Source organism: Taurulus bubalis, assembly GCF_910589615.1.
Source record: "Taurulus bubalis genome assembly, chromosome: 10".
In the NCBI taxonomy this organism is placed as follows: Eukaryota; Metazoa; Chordata; class Actinopteri; order Perciformes; family Cottidae; genus Taurulus; species Taurulus bubalis.
Genome location: NC_136598.1, coordinates 17,160,770 through 17,187,543, shown reverse-complemented (window position 1 = coordinate 17,187,543; position 26,774 = coordinate 17,160,770). Strand labels below are relative to the sequence as shown.

At 41.1% G+C, this 26,774-nt stretch overlaps 1 protein-coding gene across 1 annotated transcript; it reads right to left on the bottom strand.

Annotated features, from left to right (window-relative positions):
* Positions 1–4,039: 4,039 nt before the first annotated feature.
* On the bottom strand, positions 4,040–25,933 carry cwf19l2 (CWF19 like cell cycle control factor 2; the record flags this gene model as incomplete). Its single annotated transcript, XM_079225372.1, has 20 exons — positions 4,040–4,303; positions 4,650–4,751; positions 4,892–4,972; positions 5,095–5,250; positions 5,428–5,544; positions 6,115–6,327; positions 9,844–9,981; positions 10,504–10,623; positions 14,447–14,548; positions 17,384–17,489; positions 19,162–19,405; positions 19,626–19,814; positions 20,073–20,529; positions 21,640–21,758; positions 22,894–22,981; positions 23,098–23,217; positions 23,491–23,601; positions 24,004–24,123; positions 24,447–24,557; positions 25,841–25,933. 20 exons carry the CDS (start codon positions 25,931–25,933, stop codon positions 4,163–4,165), a joined length of 2,928 nt encoding a protein of 975 aa, XP_079081498.1. The 3' UTR covers positions 4,040–4,162.
* Between the last annotated feature and the right edge of the window lie 841 nt (positions 25,934–26,774).

Here is a 26,774-nt window from a genome sequence, read left to right as displayed (position 1 = left end):
AATAGGCCCACATTGCTGTTTAAAGGTTTCTTTACATTGTCAGGTATAATTCCGAATCTTGTTTCGATTTATTGTAATACATCTGTGTTTTCCTTGACTCAATTGCTTATTATGGACAATATTCCATCATATGGAACAGTGGGAAATGGTCTGCAAGAAAGAAAACAAGTAAGTGGACATTGAGTCTGGATTTGTTTTGAAAAAACTGTATATAAGGTCTAAAATGCACTTGTATGGATCATGCCAAAATCATAACAGTTCACATGTGAACAGATCCATCTCCATGGCAACTGATCTAATGCAACCAGCTGATGAAGATGGTTAAAGCTCAAGGAAAAAGCCAAGTGGGCTTTCATTAGGGATTGCTTTGTCAAAAAATAGTATTACAGCATAGGGTAAGTGGTTAGTCTCTTGGTCTCTGCACATATGCAGCTGCCCTGTGCAGTCTGCTGTGTGCTCAATGGGCATTTAAATACAGACAGGTAGCAGGTGAGGTCAAGGCGGATCAACGGGGGCCAAACAGCAAACGGTTGCCCTGGAGCCAACTAACACGTTAATCCGCCATGTCTGTAGGGATATGTCAGCTTTTGTTTCAAAAGTTCAAATGTTAGTGGTTTGGTAAAATGATCCGGTTTATTTTTACAGTGTCATGTATAGTTTCTTATCATGTTGACATCTTGGTTAGCAACGAACAGGGGATTGTTCCTCAATTAACTAACTGGAGTTGGCAATTAAGCAACATCTGATTATAATCAAACAACAGTCATGGTCAATAAACCAAGTTCATTGCAATGTGCCAAATGTTTTCAACATGGGTATTCAAGGACAAATATGGCTCCACGGGTAGATAATGGGGCTGGCAGCAGGGTCACACGCTTGTAGCCTCCCATTAGAGAACAGAATGACGCTCATGTCGGGCACTAATCACAGCCATGACCTTGACCTCGATTGGCAAAGCATGTCTGGTCACTGAGGGCCCCAAAGGGACAAGCAGAGAGCGAGACACTGAAACAGACATGATGCTTGCATGACACACACACACACACACACACACACACACACACACACACACACACACACACACACACACACACACAGAGTGTAATTTCCTGGAGGTGCTGACTAATTCGTTTGACTTTCTGGAGCAGCATGACCCCAATACATTGCATAGAATTTAGCTCCTTCTTTCTCGCACTAACAAACTACACACACTCTAACACACTGTCTCTGTCTCTCTTCCTATTTCCTTATCTGTTCACTTGCTCTTCACAATCAGTCTGCCATCCATCAGTAATAATGTGGCCATTTAATAAAGCCAACACAGCAATGGAATAAAATACTGCTCCAGTGAAGATAAGCGCACGAGCAGCCAGCCATCTACAGCTGAGTGCAGATAGGGCAATAGCTCAGTAACTGCGTGGTCATGGAATGAGAATAAATAGAAGGGGCACCTCCTGGTATCTGTTAATCTCAATCAATAGGTACATTTAACATGGATGGCATTACATTTTTAATCACATCACCATGGAAATTAAGTGTAGAGCAGTCCAACCCTGAGTCTCCACGGTATTGCCTCTTCCAACTGAACTGGACTAAACCATTGGGTGTATTATAGTAACCTTCATGCGCTCGTCCATATGTTTGTGCTTGTAAGTAACATTTCCCAATGATGACAGTCAATCATTTAGATGTGTCCATTTACCTTGGTGCACATTGCCAACTTTTATTTTACGATATTAAAGTATGACTGATCAACATTTTTATTTGAATGCAAATGTAAAGGTTTGTTTGCCCTTGATACTTAAATTGTCAAATTATCATCAATTAAAATAAATCAGACTAATTACCTTTAAGGCAGATTTAAAGTACGTGTAAAGATATTAAGCAATACATTTGACAAGATTGCAGTTAACTATACTACATGCTTGAGAAGAGAAGGGAGAAATAACTCACATGTACTGAATACAGATTTGCAGGGTCTCAGCATATTTACATGGCGTCTAACGCACACATATACAGAAACATTCACTCACACAAACACAGATATTTCAAATAAATCCATGCAGAAAGGTGAAAAAACGTATATAGACAAACCAGCCAGGAGCCAGCACACATATTCAGCAGAGTTTTTCAGCCTGCAAAATCTGAAAAAAACTTGTAGTTGTGGAATGCAGGAAGATAAGAGGTCTAGCCCGGTGACACACACCAGTGAGTCAAAACCAGGTTTTCCCCAGAGATAAGCAGGCAGTCATACAGACACACTCACAACCTACAACACAATTGTACATTCAACCATTGCCTGTCACATCACACACAGACACGCACGCATTTTAATGCTGTGTGTCATTCACTCAGCTTTTAGATATATTTAGTTCTCCCGTGTGTCTGTGTGCGTGTGCGTGTGTGCGTGTGCGCTAGCAAGCATGTCAGTTTTGATTTTGTGACACAAAGAACATTGCATTATTGCCTTAAAAATAACTAGAAAGGACATATGTGTGTGTGCGTGTGCGGCAGAGACAGGGAGAGAAATGGCTGTCTCGGTCATAAATCTGCACCCAGCCAATCTAATTGGCCATAACCATATATCACTTCAGGCCATTCTGCTGCTTTTAACCATGAACCTGGGCCTCTCTGTCACTTGCCTAATATAAATAAGCTGCTGCACTGTCCCAAGGGACAGTTTCAAACATACAAATCGGGTTAAAGAGTAACACATTGTATGTTGTGGTGTCACACTAAAAACTGCATTACAGATTCAGTTAAAATGATCACATTATGATCGAACCTTTGAATACACGTTTTGATTGTGGGATTTCTTTTTTGGCGGTTACATCATATACAATGAACAATAAATAATCCAGTCTGCCGAGCAGCAACAATGCTATGTTAGCCATGGCTTGCTGATCTTTATAGTGAAACGGGTCTTATCAAGATGATGCTATAATAATAATGATAATACAAACAATGCACAACTGCTACTCCTCAGGGAAGTTCATTTCCTCCATGCCCTTGCGTCATGTATGTTCCCTCAATAAAAGGTTACTTTTAGCAATGTGGCAAACGCAAAAGGAGTATGTTATCATATTATATATGAAAGGGCAAGTGTTAATAGTGTTCAAGAAACTACGAGACAATATTTCACCACTATGGATTGAAAAATAGTGCAGGGTGAAAGATATGGAAGTTAGAAATACTTCCAATCACAAGGAGCAGAAAGGCATGACATTGTGACGAGAATTGAGATGCTCACAGGGGGTTTAAAATATACCACAAATTATGTTTATAGATAAAGATTATTAAAAAAAAATACTGAAAACTGACTCACAGATAGTGATTCGAAAATCCTGATTCTGAACCTCCTCCCCTGTGACTGCATGTGTACAAGTACTGCAATAAAAGCCCAAATCTGTCTTGTGATTCCCACAAATTCAGCACTAAGCAGCTGCGCCCGAGATGACACCTGGAAATAAGATGGGTCTCTGAAGTGATGAGCTAATCAAAGAGTCAATAGCTGAAAAAAAGACGAGGTTTCATTTCAGGGCGAGGTGGTTGATCGTTCACTTGCACATGTGGATGTGATGACTCTTAGAATAAAGGATCATGAGGAGCGAGTACAAAATGAAATACCAGGGCTGGAGGAGCAAGGAGGGTCAGTACTGGCAAGAGCAGCTTAAGAAAAGGGTCTTTGACAGAGAGACACGACTCCAAATCAGGTCTTTGCCGCCAGAAACTGCTTCATAGACGTTCCACAACCCACCCTGTATATGTTGCATTAGGTGATATAATGTATCATATTCGATTGAAATGCAAAGGTACATTCTTACATGTTTGTTTGTTCAAAAGAAGTAACTAAGACAAACACATCCCCAAGTCTTATTTGATACAGAAATATCTTCAAAAACCACATAAATCAGTATTTAGGAGGGCCTTTGAAGCATAAATAAACAGTGATAGGAAACAATTTATGGCATGTGTGATGTTATGTTTGGTTATGTAACATAAAAAAAAACAACAAACACATGAATCACGGTTGTTTTTTATTCATTTTTTTATTTGATTAAAACTGTAGTACAAAATTAACATAACATTCGGAATAAGTCGATGCAAACAGTGCGCCACAGTGTGCGTTTGTGTAATCTTCACGTGTGAACAGAGTGTCCAGCTAGCCCTCTGTCTTGGTGCAGTCGTACGGTTTCCACCACTGTGCAAACTGGAGGACTTTCTTCCTCTGGTCATCAAAGTTCTCCCTGATCAACTTTCTCCAACGACGCGGCTCCAGGTCCATCATGCCTCCGACCACTTCCTGTGAGGGGAAAGATGGATTTGGTCATCTTGAAATATTGCTGTAAAATGATTAATTTGTCAATGCAGAAAAACATGACTCAACAAAAAAAGAGAATAAATGCCTACAATGTTTATTTGAAACAACATTGGCATAATAATAGGTATAGCTACTGTAGGCAAAATGTACGACTGCATTTGTGACCGATATCATTAATGCACCTTTATCAACACAGTTGTAGCTGTGATCCACAGTCACGCATGTATACTGTAGTTACATTATATAAAATTCCTGCAACTAAAGGAGATTGCCTTCTACTAGCTAAAACAGTAGTACCAAGTATAACAGTCTTAATGGACACACTAACCTTTCCAAAGTAATGGGGGAATTTTTGTTCATTTTCAATGACATGAGCAAACCCTCCCTGGAGTCCAAAGTCTACAGCAAAATAGGGCAGACCTCGAGGAACCTACGAGGCATTAAACAAACAAGTACCAACAATTAACAAGGATCGGAGAGTGCAAGAATCGGACAAAACCAGAAATATTATAGAAATAACAGACAGGAGTAACAAACTGATAGAAAGAGACAAAGATGAAGTGGGCATACAGCGTGGCGGATGTCTTTCGAAGAGAGGTCGACGACCTTCTTGTTCATGGCCCATTCCTCATCACAATCCAGGATGGCTTTCTGAAGGCACACAAAAAATGATATGAACACACAACTCAAAACCTATACCTACAATAGTCAATTACCAGTGTAAAATCTAAATGAACTTGATCAGAATGACGACAACACAAACGCTTACAGACCTTAAAGTATATGGGCGCCATATCGCCCAGTTCTCGGGGTAGTGGGAGACACTCGAGGACCAAATGTTGTCTTCTGCGTAGGTTCATGTGCGTCTCCATGAACACGCAATCCATCTCCTGGGACTCAAACATTCGCACCAAAGTACGCCGGAACAGCTGAGGACACCAAAGCAACACCGAAAGGGAACTCAATACAATTGTAATCATTCTTGTTTGAGGTAAACATTGAAAATGAAAGCAGCGTGTGGTCCTGATCTGCATTTATCACGGCTGTAAAAACCACATTGGAAGTTGTAATTTGAGTCTTTAGACTTGGAGCTCTGACTGGCTAACCTGCATTTCTGACCACACGTCCTCATCCAATCCGGTGGCGGAGCAGTGATGCTGCAGAGGACAGATTCGACAGTGGCCTTCTGTCATCGACAATCCTGCAGGCAGGCTCAAGTAAACCTGGACACAAGATGGGAAACACACTAAATGTATTAATGCGTCAATTAATCTAGAGATTTATGATGTGCCGTTTTCTTTCTTTTTTCAGACCGGCAGTCTAAAGTTTTACAAGATAGAGCTGCAAGGATTAGGACATTCCTCTATTTGTTCATTGTCACAAAATTCATTGGCAACAATAATAAATAGTTCATTGTTTTGATTTGTTCTCTGGTTTCAGCTTAAAAAATATATACATATTTTTCTGGTTTCCTTATTCTTTTATGATTGTGTACCGAGTATATTTGGGGTTTGGGTAAAGAAAACACTTTTAGGAAATTATTAACATTTTATAGACCAAACAATAATGAACAGATTAGGCGATAATGTAAATAATCGTTGTTTCAGCTCTATTTCAAGGAGAAAACCTGCATTTGATCATATTAGAGAAACATGAACAAGTTAAATACTTGCATTTTTGCTTGACAAAAGACTTTAATTATCAAAATTGTTGACTGACTCATCAATTAAGCGGCTAATGATTTCAGAACTAATTCAAACATCCCAAAAGATTCCATATTCAGGATCCCCTACCTTGCTCCCTATTGCCACGATGAGGTGCTTCTGGAGCTCTGGGCTGCTGAAGCACTGCTGGCATTTGTCCATGGAGGCCGCCAGCCTCCTGCTCTCCCCGATGGCTTTGCTCCTCATTCTCTCCTCCTCCTTCCCCTCGCCCTCCCGCTGCGCTGCACTCGACACAAACATGTCATCCAGCGTGTAGTTGTCACCGTCTGTCTTCCCCATCATCTGGAGAGCCGAGTGGAGTAGAAGTGGTGGTGGTGGAGACGATGGAGAGAAGTGGAAGAGAGAAATGGTGAAAAGTTTAACAGGAGTGTGATCACGCTTGGCCAAAAAAAAAAATAATAATCTCCAAAAAAAGAACGTGCTAAAGTAAGTTTTCAATAATGATAACATTAAATAAATCAGAAAGACACTATAGATTGTTAATGTGGTAAATGACTATTCTAGGTGGAAACATCTGGTTTTTAATGAAATATCTACATAGGTGTATAGAGGCCCATTTCCAGCAACTATGACTCCAGTGTTCTAATGGTACATTGTGTTTGCTCATCACATAGAAGACTCATGGATGATTAGACAACGCTTGAAAACCCTTGTGCAATTATGTTAGCACAGCTTAAAACAGTTATGCTGGTTAGGGAAGCTATAAAACTGGCCTTCCTTTGAGCTAGTTGAGTATCTGGAGCAGCACATTTGTGGGTTCGATTACTCTCAAAATGGCCAGAAATGGCCTGAAAATTTGTCTGGGTGACCCCAAACCTTTGAACGGTAGTGTATTGTGGCATCACAAGGGGACAGGTAGTGGTGGGCGCTACAAAATGGCCGCCAGGGCAAGAACTACATCTCCCAGCCTGCCTCACCGCTCACCCAGCTGCAGCTGCTTAAGGCACCTGATTGAGGCAGGGCTGGAAGACTTAAAAGAGAGCACCTGGGAAGGAGAACGGACAAGCGGAAGGTGAACCCACAAGCCCCTGGAAGAGGACAAGGACAAAGGAGAGGACCTCCTAGCCTGGATTCACCAGTGTTGAGTTGTGTTTTGTTGATTACCCACTTTCTCCTCCGGGATGTTATTTGTTTTCAAACTGGAACTTTTTTTTGATACTTTGTTGTTTGGACAATACCTTGCTGGTGGGATGGGAAAATAAACCTTTACTTTTTGTTAAATACCCTCTGACGTGCCTGTGTCCAGCTCTCCTTTTGCACTGCCCCAGGCTAGCCTGTCCTAGCGACAGCCCGTGACGCTACAGTATATATAATGTGGTCTATTATTTCAATTATGGATAGGTTTTATTGATATGGTGACTATATGGATAGGATAAATACTTTATTCATCCCCAAGGGGAAATGTGGTTGTGGCAGCAGCCAGCAGAGTTACATATAAGACATTAAAGAAAATTAAATAATAAAAGTGCAAAAATGCAAAGTATATAACGTGTTTATATATAGTATATACAAGTACATACAGTGACTAACATGTAGTTTTCACTTAACACAATGTCTTGGTAATCCGACTGTCGAGCCATCAACTGGTGGTATCTTCACTAATTGGTGTGTGTAGGTGCTGACGTAATATCCCTCCAACTGCCCTGCAAGTAAGTTGGTCTCTGGTGTGTGTGTGTGTGTGTGTGTGTTAACAGTGTGAGGCAGGATGCCGAGTATCGACCCTGGCGCTTCTACGTCTGAGTCTTGTCACCATGGCGACCGGGCAACAGGTTGGAATCGTTGTGCATGGGCGAGCACGGCTGAAGTGTGTGTGCATGACTCGCTGTGTAGGAGTGAGTGTGTGAGTGAGAGTGAAAATCGGATTAGTTTAGTGACAGTGTGGGAGGGAATGTGTGTGTCTGTCGGAGTGAGTGTGTGTGCAAAGGACTGCTCTTAAGTGTGCAACAGCGCACGCACACAAACACACCTCCAGTTTCACTGCTGATGATTTCTTTTCATGTCTTGGCTTATGATAAATTAACACATTCTTGATGCAATTTAAATTATAGATTATGAATTTTAGCAAGTAGCAGGAGAGTGGCTGGTATACTACTCATATTCTATTTCAAAATACAATCTGCAGACAATGCCTGTCTGCTAACAGACTTTTTCTCTGATCAATGGATAAAACTGGTATTTATAGAAGCCCTGCCATGGTAACTGTAGATGTATTTTTAGTGTCACTCTTTGTAGGTGCATTTTTATACGTATGTGTAATGAATATATGAGTGAGGGCGAGTAATTGTGATTTTGAGCCTGTGTGTGTGTGTGTGTGTGTGTGTGTGTGTGTGTGTGTGCCTGAATGAGTGAGTGAGCTAGGGGAAGTGAACGAGTGAGGGCAGAGGAAGTCAAAGAAAGGGAAAACATGGACAGAGCCAAAGCATTTAGTCTTTTTTTACTGCCATAGCAACTCCTCTCAATCTAAATCACTGTTTTGATAAATGCTTCCTTTTCAAACTCTCTAACACACACACACCATATTCCTACCTACAGGGAGAGAAGAAGTAAACAAAAGAGAGGACATGCAGTCTGCAGAGCTGCTGATAGACTGACACACGCACCACAACCTGCCAGTACCCATCTGCTGCTGTACGTCTATTTAAAGCACACAGCGGAGGAGAGCGAGCCGCAGAGAGAGAGAGAGAGACACAAGTAGATGTAATAACACGAGTGGATGGAGAAGAATGGATACCACAGAACCAAATGCATATAAATCTGACAAATCCAAAACATCTATCTCTCCTAAAAGTATTACAATTCATCTTGGTAATCCTTCACATAAACACACATCTATATATTTTGTACATTTACCATGCCATATTCCTGTCTGCCTTCATCTAACTTTGTTTATATCTGCAGTTGAAATGTAATGCAATTCGTTCACAAAATTTGATTTGTCAAACAATGGAACGTTCAGTATGTATTCAGGGAGCAACATTGTGTTGTTTTTAACACATTTTCAGGTCCAGCTGATCTAATCAGTCCAAGAGCTACTTCATGCTATTGCATCTCCCACATAATTTATGTAATACTTTACAAAATAACTTTAAAACCAAGTGAATGATGATGATCTTTGAAATACAGATGGATACACTTGTACCCGTATTAGGTATGAGCGACTGCATTAGCTGAGGAAAGTCAGAGTGCAAGCCAACTTGATCCGCCTAACTTGAGTTTGCCAACTTCAGGTACAAACAGTTCTGTCCTTCATTGATTCATTATTTTCAAACACAGCTTATTAAAAAAAGGGACAGTTCACCCCAAATTCTAAATGACGTATTCTTCCTCTTAACTATAGCGCTACTTATCAGTCTAGATTATTTTGGTTTGAGATGCTGAGTGTTGGAGATATCAGAGGTGTCTGCCTTCTCTCGGATATAATGGCACTAGATGGAACTCGTCTTGTGGTGCTCAAAGCGGCAAAAAAAACAACTTTCTACTGAACTACACCCTTCAACTGTATCACCGCACAGAAGGAAGCATGCATCAGTACTCGATACTCCTAACTCACCTAAAACCATTGAGCTATCTAACGTTACAGCTCAGCCGAGGAGGACGCCATTAATGTTTAGATCTTGCACCGTCACAAGCACGAGCCTCTTGTCCATTAGTAGAATTACCTTGTGTTGCCAGACTGGAGAATAAGCCCAAAGATGCCATGTTGCTATTTCTATTTCAAATAAGTTAAAAGGTCACCCCTGACATTTTTTAACTCACTATCAAGCTTTTAATGTGAGTTAATGAATAAAATGTGTATACCTTGGAAGCCATGCGAGAGTAGAGGGCGTTCTGATCCTGTGCAGAGCTCATCTTCTCCCTCTTCACCATCTCCTTCAGACCCACGTTGTCATCGTCCTGGAAGTAGCGCACACGCTCCCCGTCAACATGGGTCTCAATCTGATGAGAGAAAGTGGGAAAAAAAGACTATCTTTAAAGCCATTCAAATCACATACAAAAACCACAACCTTGAAATGAGGAATGGAAAAGTGTCAATGGAGAGAAGAAGATTACAACCTGGAGGGATGCACTGTGACAGACAGAAATGGACGAAGCGAGATACGGATCATGAGGAAAACTGAGAGCAAGACAGACCGTATGGGAATCTGAGCCACTTTATAAATTCATAATAACCAACAACAGAGAGTGAACTGGAGAGCTTTGTTTACAATACACACGTTTCAACTCGGAGTCGGGAGATAACCCTGCTCTCATTGCACACTCTTTCACTACTTTCCCTTTTCTCAATACTTTCGTCTTCTAGTTGCAACAATGTACAGGATCTCTGTCTTCTTTCTACATTGTGGCTTTCTGATGCGGTTCAAGATTTTTTTTATTTTAGGTTTTAAACCATCCCTCCCTGTTCTATTTTTCAGTTCCACTTTTCTACATTGATTTCCCTCGTCATTCCTCTCCCTTTACCGCTTTCTTCTTGCGTCGACCTCCGTGGGGTTCTTGGGGTCCAGAGGGGTCACTGACTGGCCAGGCGCGACCTGAATGGTCCGTTGTGAACAGCAGGACTTCCTGGTCTTCACTGGTGGCCTAAAAAAACAAAACACAGTCAGGTCATTTAGATTGAATTTTGTTTTTGTATAGCAATGAAGGAAAAAAACAGTACTCCCAGAGAGTTGAAACCTTTTTTTATGTCGTCACCTTTTGACATTTAAGATTCCTCAGGTGAAGAAAAAGGATTATCTCAATACTGTTCAATGCTGTAATGATGCAATGATGTCTGCAACCAATGCCAGGTCAAAAATACTTGATATATTGATTATATTTAACATGGATTATGATTAGTAGACACATGCTTTAATCCCATTATGGAGAGCCGTAAAGATACATAACGCATGAATAAGTAAAAAAAGAACAATCTTATCCGTCTTATTTGTGTATTTTGGAGAATGCAACTCCTCAGGGTCATGCAGGAGGCACATGCATCACTGTTCGCTTAAGGAAAGGAGGGAAAATGCCACAATCCACATAGCAGCAGATGTATGTCAGGGAGCAAGAGGAGAAAAGAGGGGCTGTGCGGACAGAGGAAGACGCTGCATTTTAATTTGTAATTGACTAATAATCAGGGGTCCATCTCAATAAATAAATACCTGACATGAACACCTACATTCATTCCAACTACTACATTTTCTGAAGACATTCAAACATTCTGTGTTGAGCTAGATTATAGTTGTTGGTAAATATGCTTGAGAGGTTACAGAGAGCATGTATAAATGACAGTGGGGAGTATTTCTTGGAGAACATAACAAAGACTTCTGTTCAATCTTCAGTGTTAGAATTATCTGATAAAACTGCTGCTTCAGTGCCAATGTAGTGCACAATACAGGTTTGTGTTTTTCAAAGATCTAAAAGTTTGCTTATTTTGAGGAGCTGCACAACGACTGTAAATCGACCCGACAGGTAGAGACAGACAGCCAAGAAACAAGAACAAGGTGGGAGTAGCAGAGAGGATAGGAGGCAGTCACAAGACATTTAAACTAGACTGTCAGAAACAAAATTATAGAATAGAATATTTTCCCTCTTTGATCGACAGTTCGGCCTCTTAAAGGCTCCATGCGTAGTGAAAATATGAGCCAGACAGACAGCAGGAGTCAAAACACTGAGTAGTGAAGACAAGCCAAACGTCTTCTATAACAAGACCGACTGGAAGGATATCTAAAGAATCAACAGCACTCCTTCTCTAGGGCTGAAGTACCTCTCAGCTGACGAGTGCACTAAAAAGAATTATGATATTTTCTCAGAAATGTTTCTGAGGATTTCCCCTTTTTTTTTTATTTGGGCAGACAGCCTTAGTGGGGATGACTCTGGCCTGATTTGAAAATTATGATATACCCAAATACTATACTACTATACAATCACAGCCTGCTTTCTATGTGTTATAACGTTGTCAGGAGTCTGCTTTTGTCGGAAATAGACATTTATTTATATGTGCGTGCGTGTGTGTGTGGGTGCGTGTGTGTCTGCGGCCAGAGAAGGCATTAGCAATGCCAAAGAGACAGGAGATAAAGCAGGACTGAGGTGTCAGAGTGCTGCCATTGGTCTCTATTAATTGCCTGTTCTACAGACGCAGACAGGATGGCACATATAATCTCTCTGTCTCTTTCTTGTTCTCCCACACACATAACATTGTGGGCACAGGCTGAATGACCCCTGGTAGGAGACTGTCGTCAGCACACTGGCAGACATTTGTTTCCCATTAGAGTCTGCTAAAATGCCAAACGGGAGTCTTTTCCATACAGGCAGCAAGACATGAGAGTAGAGCAGCAAAAATACTTCAAACAAACGTAGTCGGACGTAACAGCAGAGTTTAGTTTCATCTAAAGACAAGTGCGTATGAGGCTCTTGATGCGAGATGGATGCTGTGTGTGTGTGTGTGTGTGTGTGTGTGTGTGTGTGTGTGTGTGTGTGTGTGTGTGTATATTTAGAATTTATGTGATTACGCATGTGAAAATCTGCTGCAGCATGCGTGATACAGTAAATCTGGGAGAAATTGCCCCGTATAAATATCCACAGAGGAAAACTGTTCTCATGAAACACAAAGTACCTTTAGGGCAGGGGTGGGCAAACTTTTTGGCTCAGGGGCCACATTGAATAAAAAAATTTGACAGACGGGCCAGTATCAGATGGATGGAGAGTGCTTGTGTGAACCTGTCACGGGAGGACAATGTTTAGGACCCAAATGCAGACCACATGAGAGTATGAGTATCTGGTAAAACAGATTATTGGAGCCAAAGGGAAGGTGGGGAGCCTGTGGTCCGCCACAGGGGGTGCTGGGCGGTGTGAGACCCGTGGCTCCCCACTGGACGACGGCGAGGCCGGCAGGGGGCGGTGTGAGAATATAACGTAAATGACTCAGCTTTTTTGTTCAACTCGCTGGTTAAATATTCATCAATTTGTTCTACACGCCGAGTCACTGTTCTGCGTGATAAACTCAATTTTTCAAATTTGTTTTTGCTCTCTGGACATAAGAGACCTGCTGTTTCTACCATACATTCTTTCAAAAACTCTCCTTCAGAGAAAGGCTTGCTGGCTTTTGCTATTTTGAATGCGAGCAAAAAACTTGCCTTGGTGCTTGATTCTTGTATAGCAGTTTGGCGGAGAAAAATATTTTGCTGACTCTTTAAATTGGCTGCCAACTTCTTAGCAGTAGCCGCCCGTTCTGTCGTTGACTGTTGGCTAGCATAGTTAGCATGCTTGGCGGAAAAGTGGCGGCTAATATTGTATTCTTTGAATACTGTAATGGTTTCTTGGCAAATAAGACATACTGCCTCTGATCGTACTTCGGTGAAAAAATACTCAGTCCACTCATTAAAGACTCTGCACTCACTGTCGACTTTTCTCTTCTTGGGTCCACTCATTGTGACAGAAGGGATCAATGCAGGAGGATGGCAGGAGGCTGGCAGACAGAACCCTATATGTCACATGACATGAGCGCGCAGGGTGGCGCAGTTCCGTGGGTCGAGTGTGGTTAGTTATGTTAGTTATACTGAGGAAAAATACTCTGCATGCAGCTGTCAGTTCATTTCACAACTCTAAAACTGTTGTAGTGACCGCTAAGAACTGGAGCTTTTCAGTGTTTTGCGGTATATTACGGTAATAAAAAAAATAAAAAAGTGTCGCCCTTGTTTGTGGGATCAGTGGGGGAGGGGTGGAATTGACCAGCGCAGCACAGCAAGTGTTGTGTGTCGCTCTAGTTCAGCAGAACACGGCAGGCAGCGGTCTGCACGGCGCGTAACAACTGCTGTAACGCCTCTCTGTTCTCGACTTGATTTTCCCAAAGCACGATGACCACAACAGACCAGCGTTGATGTTTCTTCATGCTTATTTATTGCACAGCGCTCTTTTAGACTTTTCGTGTGTGTGTTCTTCTGCAGCAGTGCCGTGTGCGCAGCAGAAGGCATTACAGCGGTCTTTCTGCTGCAGCAGAACACACACGAAAAGCCTAAAAGAGCGCTGTGCAATAAATAAGCATGAAGAAACATCAACGCTGGTCTGTTGTGGTCATCGTGCTTCGGGAAACTGAACTTGGGAACGGAGAAGCGCTACAGCGGTCTTTACTATAACTTTTTTTTTTATGTTATAATAATTATAATACTCGGCGGGCCGGATTAAAATGCCGTAGTTTGCCCACCTCTGCTTTAGGGGGTAACTTTGGTCGGTTTCTGTGAAAACTGAGATGTTTCGGCAATTTTAGAGGTTGTACTTTGTGGCACTGTTGAATGTTCAATTGTATATTGTTATCCTGTAAGGGGTTTCGAATATTTTGTAAACCCTCATGGACACTAGCTACATTAGTTCCACAAAGACTGTGACAATGAATGTGCAAGACGACTTACATATCGCATTTACAGACCTGCTTTAATTGAGCCGTTTGTTGGAGCATCTTTCGGGCGGCGTAGTTCTCTTTGGCTTTATGTGCTGCGTCCAGCTGTGATCTCAGCCTCTCAACCATGGCCTGAAACAAACACACAACACTCAAATCAGTCAATATTGTTGTGTGCAGGTTTTTTTAACGCAATGTACACAGTCTTAAACGAGATATTAGAACATAATGAATATTTCCTCTTGGCCTTTTTTCCTGTATTGGACATACAGCCTATAAAAGTGAAGCCTGACAGATACATTGGATGGCTTATTTTAACAGCTGTGACTGGATTATCATATAAGTGTCATATGGGTGTGTACATTGGCTGATATGTAAATAGAAAAAGGCATCTGTAAATGTTTTATGAGTTTAAGTTTAATATATAGCTGACTATTTTATGAAATCAAGTTTAAGATTATTTACTCAAATGTTTTTTGACAATCGTCAAAAGGCTTTGAGGCTGAACACTAAACTACAGAGGACTGAGAGCTAAATCCATTTGACTCAAGCACACACAACCTCTTAAGCCAGGGATTCCCAAAGTGTGGTGCAGGGGTGCGCGAGCTGCCTCTAGGGGGTGCGCGAGAGGAAAAATGTAATGGTGGTCTAATGGTGTAATAATTAATATTAAACATAATAAAAAAATAAGTAGGATTTTTTAATTATAAAATGTCCCTTTGTAAGATTTAAATTTAAAATTAAAAACTTTAGGTCCGGCCGCCAGACTGTCTTTTACATACACACTAGCTAGCTTGTGCACCTAACGTCATTTCATTCATTCAGCAACATCCATGAAAATATGTTAAACTGGCTGAAATCGGGGAAGCTGTCAGGTGGGACATCTGAAGCTATCAGAAATAAAAGAGGAGAGGGACAGAGAGAGAGGGAGGAACCGTAGGCGAGAGAAACGGAGAGGTGCGTTGGGGAGAGACCGGAAGAAGAACTCGACCGGGAGTCGGAGAAAGAGGAGACGAGAGTGAGCATCAGACTGGGAAAAAAAAGAGGAAACATGATGATAATTATCTGGGTCTGGGCTTCACTTGGATTGGCAATGCAGATTGCCCGAAGCCACAGTGCGTGTTGTGCAGTGAGGTTCTGGCTAACAGCTGTCTGAAGCCTCTTATTTGCGCCGCCACCTGAACACCAAGCATGCCAGTGCAAGTCAGAAGCCCCTTACATTTTTTTAGATCAAAATTGGAAGAGATACAAAACAGCCAAAAACAATTGCAGTCTCATTCATGTGTTGGGTCTACACCAGGGATTCCCAAAGTGTGGTGCGCGCACCCCTGGAGCCTCCTTTTTTATTTATATCTGTTTCTGAGCCTATGTGCCACTCTTTGTTCTTTACGTGGCTTACTGTGTTTAAGTAAATACATGTGAAATGCAATCTGCCTCTGAGCCTGTTCGCGTGTTCTCGCCATCCAGGGAGCTGTGCGTTTGAGCTGTGCGACTCCGCGGAAGGCGCTTAAAGTTGAGAATATTTCAACTTTTAAGCGCGCCGAAAAAACGCTAGAAAAACGCGTCGCGCGGCATTTAAAAAGCGCGCATGAAAGGCGCGCCGTAACATAGGAAAACAATGGTTTTGCTAGCGATGCGTTTTTGAGAGTCGCGTCTGGTGTGAACGGCCCTTTATTGCTCTTTAAAAGTGACGCCTTGTGTAACTGAAATGTATACAGCGGACTAAATCTTGTAACAAACGCCATGCGTGATCAAACAGTTCTCGCATTGGTCCGATTTTATGCGGCTATAAATAGGCTCTGTTGCGTTTTTTTTTAAGGTGTGGGGGAATGGGGGTGCGTGAACCCGGTCGGGATGTAGAAGGGGGTGCGTGGCCTAAAAAGTTTGGGAACCGCTGTCTTAAGCCATACCTCTGTGACAGATATTGATAACTTTATGTACAAGACAAAAAAAAGGCAAGTGCACGAGTATGAAAGGCATTTAACACACATAAACACACAAAGTGTTTTGGGAATATCGGTTTGATTGCTTTGTCGTGTAGGGAGATGATGGATGAACACTTAGTAGTATAGGTGAGTGAGTGTGTGTGTGTGTTGTAGCAGACAGCTCTGTAACACTCTATAAGAGATCCCAATAGCACGCTCAGCATTGACACGTGAAGACAGACAGATGGGGAGGAAAGTGCACAGCTCAGTGAACGCTATAAATCAATAGATCCCCTGATGTGCCGATAAATCCACGCAAAAAAAAAGTCAAAGCAAATGTGCTGAGAAAGAGTAAATCATACATATCTATATTGCAACAAGTAAACGTTTAATAAATAGCTGTGGTGCACTTTAAATTGGATCTGTGGCACATGTGTGATTAATATTAATTTAAATGTTTTCTTTTTTTGTTTTTTTTTAAAAGGACTTGACAGTACTGGTTCATAAAAAACATTTAATCAAGGGAGTGTTGGAATGTAGGTTGTTTGTAGCCTTAATGTTGCTGAGCTAGCAAGATTTCTTCATTTACAGTTAGAATGCGTCTTTGGGAGTTAGTCAGTCCTAAAAGTGTTTATTTAGCCCAGTTTAACCTACAGGAGATTATGATGGATCGAGCTGGCAGTTTCTCAATGAGAAGCTCAAAAATCCAAAACAAAAAATAGCAACAACCAGTAGAAATTACACTTGCAAGAGCCTGGCCTTTGTGTGTATATGACTGTTAGACCAGCGAAACAAATGTGGGATTTATGTTCTGCTTTAATGGAAGTAACATAACTTCTCTCTTTTACGAGAGGAAAAGCTTCACAGATCTTATCCTTGGAATGAGAGTACCTCAGGGGCTCTTTCACAAACAGCACAAAGCTAACAAACTTCTTCTCATTTAAAAAACTTGTTTTTCCCCAAAGACAGGGCGAGTCATTCTCTGATCAGAGTAGTCTCATATTCAGCCCGACAGTGACAAGCGGGAACATAACATACTCACTGTGTTGCCCATAATCTCTGCCTTCACCAGTTTGGCTCCCAGTTTGTTCATCTCCTCCTCTGACAGCAGCGGAAGTTCCTCCTCTTCCTCGCTTTCACTCTCACTCCTAGGAACACATCAAGAGTGGATTTTGAAGGGCAGATCAAAACGTAAAAAAAAAAAAAAAAAAAAAAGTAGAAAAGGAGATTAATATGCAACCAATGCATGTCAGTGCTATTTCACAACCATAACAAGTTAACAAGTTTCACAATTCCTTGTTCAGCAAATGCCCATCTCTAACCCCTTTGAAGAACAGGATTTTATGACTCTAATATTCTACCCTATTAGTAATCCTAAACCCTCTAATGGGATACTGATTTTTATCGTTTTTTAACTTAACCATTTAGTTGTTTTATTGTACAGCCCTGCCTTGGAGGGTCTCAGCTGCAGCCTGAGAAGTATCGTTCTAGGCTATTACACTTCTCATAGCCTCATTTCATTCTGCTGGCACTCTGCAGACTAATTTCATGCTATGCAACTTAGTCCAATTAGGCAAACACAGAACAACTATGAAGGCTTTACAAAGCAGTGATGCTCCAACATCTGGTCTACGACGGTGCTATATGTTGGGTTGCCATGGAAGTAGAAAAACATATATGCTGCAATCATTTGACGCAGTTTAAAAGAGTTGCTTTGCCACTTACTGGTGTTTGCAGTTCAGTGCCTCTTTAAATGAGACGGAATATTCATGTATGGTGCAGATATAGCATAATGAAATGGACCACGTTAAAGACTGAGGATGAGGACTATGTTAAGAGCATGCGTGTGTCTAAATGTCTGTTACTAAAAATAGTGCTTTGGACATGCAGGCAGACATAGTGCAGATAACATATGAGTTACAGAGTTCAGACGCCAAGGGAGTTTTTCGAGGAATATCAAGACTAATGTTAAAAAGCAGATAAGGATTTCAACAGTTCGTGTACGTCCCTTGAAACTAATCAAGCACATATGTGAAGAGACAGCACATGCTTTATGAAAGGGATTACAGTGAGAAAGTCTCCGGTCATGTTAATGTATTCACGTTGCCAACCTCCTCTAACATTGATGGATGCTTTTATGTGGCGTGTCTTGAAGTTCCATTAGTAGTTTTTGTTGTGTGTGTGTGTGTGTGTGTGTGTGTGTGCGTGACACCCCGTTACGACACAAACTTGTAACCCAACATCTACATAAGCTGCCAAAAGGACATGATGATTAAATATACAGTATGTGTACTTTTCGTACACAAGTAATAAGGAATACATTCACATTCCATAAAGATGGTTTTACTTTGGAAGTCACCATCTCGGCGTTTTGAATTGGAAATACTGCAAGAACTCCCACAACATGTGCTCAAGCATGAAAACATGGGTTTGTATATACATAAATATGTTCAATACTCAGTTCAGAATTTCCACGTAGAACAGAATCCCAAATGAAAAATGGAATAAACATTTTTCAGGCAAGACAAAGAGAAAAATACTGATTAAATTGTTTTAAAGTCGTATGCCAAGTGGTTTAAATAATGTGTTTAAGTGTATATAATAGCAAAGCTACTGCTGCCATTATTGTGATATCATATATATATATATATATACATACACATTTGCGTGGGCAATAAAAGGGAATGGAAAACGGCAATGATTGGACTGATTCATTCATAAAGCCTAAACACATACAATTGGAATAGTCAATCAATGCGGTGGAGTCTGCATTAATTAGCAAACCATGTTTTCAAAGCAACCAAATGAAAATATTCCAACCTTGATGTCGTCACGGCGGTTTTATCACCATGCAGAGCGTCTTGAGGAGCAGATACAGTTTTTCCAGAATCCCTCTCTTTCTCCTGCTGTGGTTTTTCAAAGCTGGCAGATTGCCGAGCAGGATCGTTGCTTTTCTTCCAGGCCGGCATGTTGCTGTTACGTGGACCAGAGTCTTCATCGTCAGAGCTGGGTTTCAGGAATCCTGTGGATGGCTTTGCTGGAGGACGACGGCGACGTTGTGGAGCTGCACAGGAAAAAAAAAGTGCAATGCATGTTAAGGCTTCCAAGACTCTTGGCATGTTAGTTTAAGTATTGTTTCCTGATTTGTGATATAAATTGAGCAGATATGTGACCTAGGTTATTGCTCTGTTTGAATATTAAAAGAAAAAAGGAGCACATGGTATTTGATAGATGAAAGATGTCAAAATTGAAAAAATTCAGAAAATGCCTTGATATCAACCCACCTTCATCATAATCCTCTGAGGGTTTGAGGAAGCGGCTTTTAAGTGAACCAAGAGAGGGAGAACTCTGAATGTTTTGCCCAGATGATGATGCAGCACTTTCTCCATCTCTTTCACTATCCCTATTTCTATCCCTGTCGCTTTCACTGTCTCTTTCCTCATCTCTTTCTCCTCCTCCATCCCTCTTCCTGTCTCTTCCTCCATCGCCGACTCCTCCTCCAGCCCTCTTCCTGTCTCTTCTTCCATCCCTGTCCCCTCCTCCATCCCTCTCCCCTCCTCCATCCCTCTCCCTGTCTCCTCCTCCATCCCTCTTCCTGTCTCTTCCTCCATCCCTGTCCATGTCTCCTTCTCCATCCCTCTCCCTGTCTCCTCCTCCATCCCTCTTCCTGTCTCTTCCTCCATCTCTGTCCATGTCTCCTTCTCCATCCCTCTCCCTGTCTCTTCCTCCACTCCTCTCCCTGTCTCTTCCTCCACTCCTCTCCCTGTCTCTTCCTCCACTCCTCTCTCTGTCTCTTCCTCCACTCCTCTCCCTGTCGCTTACTCCATCCCTCTCCATGTCTCTTCCTCCATCCCTCTCCATGTCTCTTCCTCCATCCCTCTCTCTAAACCGGTCTCCGTATCGACCTCTCTCTTGCGCTCCACCTCGATATCCTCCCCTGTCCCTCTCCTCTCCTCTACCAGCATGGTATCTCTCTCTGTCTGTGGGTGATGAATCTCTTCCCCTTTCATTTCTTCTCCACAGATCTCTCTCTGCCCCATCTTCATCTTTTCTCCTCCATCTCTGTCTGGCCTGGTTCTCGCCGTTCCTCCACCCGCCTCTCGCTGCTCTGTCTCCTTCCTCACCTCTACTCTGTCCGTACACAGCTTTCTCAGCATCTGCAAGTCTTTGCTGAAATTCCTCCAATGACTGTAAAAGGAGAAAAACAAGAAATATTGAAACTCAGGAACAAATTCTCAGGTTCTGCAGCTCAGATCTTAACAAATGTCTAAACTGTCACATGTGGCACTTTATTGAAGGTCAATTGGAAAGTGCCTCAATGCTAGTGAATAGAAGTAAGTAGAGTGGTTTCATAATTTCCAGCAGGTTTTTATGACATATTTAAAGGGTTTTGTCGCTTGCCCTCTGGTGTGTTCTACTCTAATCATGCTTGCAATGTAGTTTAAGAGGAATCTGCTCAGTTAAGCTAAATAAACAGTGGCTTTTATGTCTTTCTTACTACCTGAAAGCCAGTTAATCAAACAAATTGATGTAATGACTGGCCACATAGCATGAGCTATAGTAAGAAATGTGTGTTGTAATAACAACATGTCATTCACCTACTACAGACTATTCTAAAGTTGTTAAACAACAAGATCAGATAGACGCAAATAAATCTCCTGTATCGTCTCAAAATGTGATGATTCTCGGGTCAGCAAAACCAAAGAAGTTATTGTTTACTCAAATCTGTTCAAGTGGATCCTCAGATTTCACTACTCAGCGGTTTTGGGGTAAACATTGTACATTACAAGGGAAAATGACGGCATATGCGTCTATGCTTTGCTAGAAGAAACACAAATGAAACACACTGCTGTGGCTGGCAGGAGTGCTCTGGCAAAAGAAAATGCGCGCGCGCGCGCGCACGCACACACACACACACACACACACACACACACACACACACACACACAGTTTATATGCTGTCAACTGGAGGCACAAATGCTGATACTGCTAAAAGTGACTTAACAAAGGACACTGTGCTCTGTTTGTGTCTGTGATGTCAGACGGCAAAGAGATCAATAATAAAACAAGGTATCTAGACACACATTCCTCCCACAGCAGAGAGTAAGTATGTGTTTGTGTGTGTATCCTTGAGTTCTGAGTACATTAACCTTGACATGCAAGTCAGAGCAACTATGAATCTATATTTTGATGTGTCTAAAACGCCATCTATTCTGTGGCTTCTTCGAGTAACTGCATGTGCTTGCTAAATTGTGCATGTGAATATTCAAGCCCTGCCAATGTGCCATCAGTTCTCACTCCGTATCTCTCAGACACCACATCGTTGAGGCTGCGCTGCTGCCTCTCTGCCTGCTCCTTCATCCTTTGGTAGCTCTTCCTCAACCAGCTCAGACCAGCATCATTCACAACTGAACCTCCTGGGAACAAGGGGAGAAAAAAACGTTACAAAAACGCACATACAAAAACACAACTTGTTTGTACCGTTTAACTGATTCAGGGCCTCCAGTGAGTAAGTAATATCTTCCACATTGTTATTTGTCTCTCAACTTAAGTTTATAAAATTAGACAAATTCAAGGTTAAATCACATACTGATGAATTAGAAAGAAGAAAGGCAAATCAAGGAAAGAAAAAAGAGACAAGTAAGAAGAGAAGAAACAAAGGGGTGAGAAAAGATGGGAGAAATTTGGGAAATAGTACTTTAGTGACAAATGTACTGCCCAAAGCCTCTGGTCAAAGTCAAGTATCTGATTCAGTGTGTTTGAGAACACAAGATGGAACTGTACTTCCTGTTTAGAGATAAAAGACATGTGTACCAGTGTTTGCTTTCCAGCTTAACTGACTGACTGTCTGTCTGTTTCCAGCTCTCTCCATTTCCCCAATCCCGTTATTCCTTTATTCCGACTTTCTTCCTTGTTTTATCTGATCTCTCATTATTTTGTCAAACCAATTATATTGAAGTCGCTCTCTGAGTTTAAAATTAAATTCTCCTTTCTTCTGCACTTTCAGCATACCAAGAACACACCGTGTCTTGATTGAACCCCACAATTTGCAAAATCCTCGCAAGATGTGAAGGACCTTCAACTCATTTTTAGCAGAACTGTTGACTGTCAGACGAAATTACACAAATCTTTTTTGAAGCCCATAGTTTTGTGTGCAGAAAATGTGTAATTTAGAATTTTATGACAGCTGTGTAAACTGAGGAAAATTGACAATATTTAATATATTTATTAGAAATGTACATGTTTAAGCTTCTTTCTTTTCAGTGAACATTTCAATGGCCAATTCCAGTGAGTGGACCTAATAATAATCCATGCACTGGTCAAGTTTATCCTTTAATGAGAGAAAATCAGGGATGAGGGTACAACAGGTAGAGCAAAGATATTAAGTGCTGTAAGCAAACATCAAAGTGTAAGAGCAGTGTGTGATTGTAGAGAACAAGAGGATTATTTGAATTGCACACTTTTTTTACATTTTACTTCATTTATTTTACACAACTGGAAAATGTCCCGCTATCCAACTCTTCAATAGAGTTGACTGATAACGGTAATTACCTTTCTTAGCTGCAGTCATCTTCTCTGGGGGCAGACCACTTCCTCCATCTTTCCAGAACGGGTTTAGCTCCAATTTGTGCAAACCAGCCTGAGGGGAGCACAAACACACATGTCAAAAGCACAGCAGGGGAGCAAATGCTAAACGTTCTGTAAGTATATAAATCACACACATTTTAGGAATAAAAAAGGGACACGTGCACACACCTGTTCAATGGCCTGAGCCTTTGCCTTCTCCTCTTCTTTCAGTCGCTCTCTCTCAGCCCTCTTCTCTGTTGTGGACGTGGTGCTCATCGCCAGGAAGTCAAAGGTCATCCATTCGTCTCTCTAAGGGACAGAGACAGATAAGCAAGAGCAAAGAAAGATATATAGATCTAGTGGGTGGTGACATGAGTGAGTATGTATAGTTGGTACTAATAAAGCAAATAATGCGGGTAAAAACCTCTTCATACCTCGAGTATTATCTCTAGACACTCCATTTAGTTCCTTTATTCATCTCCATTGTGGAGAAGGGACAGTACTTTTGGATGGAACTATGTGTTGTACTATGATAAACACAATACAAAATTATGTATATGTAAGACCAGGTTAGGAGGTTACCTCGACGTTCTGTGCTGGTTTGAGGTTACTCTCTGAAGGCTTGGACTCATCAGGAACCTGCCAGGCTTTAGCAGCTTTTGTTTGAGCCTCAACCCACTCGTCCCCCGAGTCCTAACACATTGAGAGAGAGAGAGGGGGAAATGATGATGAAGAAGAAAAACAGTACAAGAAATTAACATTAAAACAAATTTAATGGAAGAGGCCTAAAGCTAAATAATAATTTAAAGAAACACTATCCCTGTGTGATAAAGACTCTGTAGTCTTGTAAGGAGTTCTAAATTCAAACTTTACAGCTCACCAGGAATGGTGGACTGGACAAAATATTCTCTCTCTAAGTGACAAGACAAAATATTCACCTGCCAAAAACTTGGATTCACATGTATATCACCATTTAATCTCGCAGAAATTAAGTCACTTAAAAATATGTTAGTTATTAACCCGTGTAGCAGCATCTACTTGCACTAGTCAGGTCTTGAAAGGATTCCTGCACTAGAAAATAACTTAATAACCCACCTCAGAGCTGCCATTAGAGCCATCTTCTGCTGTCTTCTTCTCCTTTTTGGCCTTCTTCTTTTTCTCCTTTTTCTTTTTCGATTTCTTCTCTTTTTTCTTCTTGCTTAGTACAGCGCCCTCCTGTAGGTTCAATGAATTGTGTTTTTCCTTGGTTTTCATCGGTTACATTATTGTTTATCATGATGCAATACATTCATAGAGTCGTAGAGTTAAAGGATGACCCATATCTGCACTGAGCCACAGCAGCTATCACCATCAATTTCAGCAAGATATTCTCAATTCTCCACTGGATAACTGCTTCAATATACATAATAAGGGCAGTGAAAGTGTCGATAAATGTTTGATACAATTACTCAATATCAGTGTTTTGAGGTACAATACAGTTGTGACTTGGCTGGGAGTTAGCCTAAGATTTCTTTATTTTGCAATACAGTGAATCTTACTTCCTCTATGTCCTGCAGCCTCTGGTTGATCTCAGGGAGCATCCAAGTGTCCTCGCCTCTCAGCCTCTTCAGCTCCTTCTTCCTCTCTTCCTTATCATACTGCTGCTTTGCCTGAATGGCAGAAAGGAAATAAAAGTAATTATTCAAAAGGAAAATAAGCACAAACATTGAAAGCATTTTCAGACATGTCTATCTAAGCAGATACTTTGGGCTGACATTATTGATACTAGTGATGAATAAACACAGTACTCCCAATGCCATGGTTTTGTGTAGCCTGTTCTCTTTTCAGGTTATATGGTGTAGAAGAGGTAGTGTGGCGACACCTGGGAGCTGCTTTACATCCTTCTGGATCTAACTTTTTCTCATATATGTTCACATACTATGTATTATTTTGTCATATGGATTATTTGGATTGTAATTGTATTATTTTGGTCTATTCTACACACAAAATGTATAATGCACATCTGTCCATCCTGGGAGTGGGATCCCTCTTCAGTTGCTCTTCCATCTCTTTCCTGTAATAGAGCGTTCCTAATCCGAAGTGAGGGTCGAGAAAAACAGAGGGTGTTGTATGCTGTAGAGATTGTAAAGCCCCCAAAGGAAAATGTGTGATACTGGGCTATATCAAATAAATGTACTTTAAGTGATTCTGCTGATATGGGTTATGATTTGCAAACATTTGAGCACCTAACGACTTTAAAGCTGAACACATTACATCTGTGGCTGCAATGACAATGACGAGTTCTTATGTCATTATAATTGAGCCAATTCCTCTTCAAATTCAGCAGCATGAGTCAGACCCAGCTAAGCTCTTTGCTCCGGCCAGTTCAAGCACAGATGAGCGGGGCAAATAACGTGATTACAACCTTTAGTGCTCATAGACAGCGAGCATCATCTGCTCTGTGTATCATGCAAACACAGCTGCACGGCAAAAAGATAACGTAGAATTAAATACCCGTGTACATGTGTGATTACACACACACATTACACATGTACACATGACATTAAATATATACAAAACACAGCTGCAGGTCTCCTATCTGCCCCAGCAGTGTTTGTTTTGAGGTAATTTCCTGCCTGCAGTATAACAGTATCTTCCTATCCAGACGCGGGGATTATCGGGTTAATGTGAAGGCACACAAGTACTGATAGCTTTCCGGGATTTGGAGAGAGACACAGAGATACCAATTTATATCACGATTACGGACAAATCAACAAAAAGGATGGTGTTCAGCCGTTGAGCTTATTCTTACCTAACGATAACTAGACGTTCGCCTACTTAGCTCGTTAGCTTTCATCAGGAATAACAGCTCTAAATAAATAAATAACAGACGCAAATAAAGCTAACTTCATATTACGATGGGGCGGTTCGCTACAAAGTGTACAGTTCTTACTTTTTCTATCGCCTCTTCTCGGGCCTGTCGTTTACTATCCTTTCTCTCCTCAATGTAGCTCGAGCTCTCAAAACTGACTCCCTGCGCCGCCATGACACTGTCGTAAATGGTGTCGTTAAGTGTCGTAAAGCGCTTGTAGTGCAAAACACAGCGCCATAAACAAATCGTATTGATTGGAGGAAGGGCACAGATAGTAAACCCTCTTTTCGTTGATTCATACATTAGTTAAAATTAGTTTTTTTTTAAATGGTGTAAAATAGCAAGTCATATTTTGGGGGAAATATCTTGTTCCTTTTTGGATTTACACCCCTTAGTTTTTTTTTTTAAATAACATATTGTATATCATGGGTATGTGTGTATGCGAGATCTACACAGATAGTAGGCGTTTATATGAAATCTGCTTGGTGGTTAAGCCCCATGTGATGTAAAGTCAATTATATTCTAATGGTACATGTTTAAATAAACATATTTAAAATTGAGTTTATAATTTTAGAGTACAATACTTACAAGTAAAAGTGCTTGTCATTGCCCATAACAATCCAGTCCATAGTCCCATCTATACCGGTGTAACAGGCTGCAGTCACATATGTAAAATATACTTGACAGTAGACGGATATTGTCCTCGTCCCATTAATACAGAACAGTGGAATATTTTTAGATACTAACCTGCTGGAAACAATACAATAAATCCTGTTTTAGCGCAGGATGCGCATGAAACAGCCACTAAATATGCCAGCTAAAAATGTTTAATGAATGAAAATGATATGGCCGGTACATGGCTATTAATATGGATACATTACACCAATCTGTGTCAAGTAATTTCCATTTATATAGCCCAAAATCACAAATTTACCTCAGAGAATGTTGCAATCTGTAGAACCATACCACATAAAATACCCTTTATCTTCAATTTAACCTTAAAAACACCACAAAC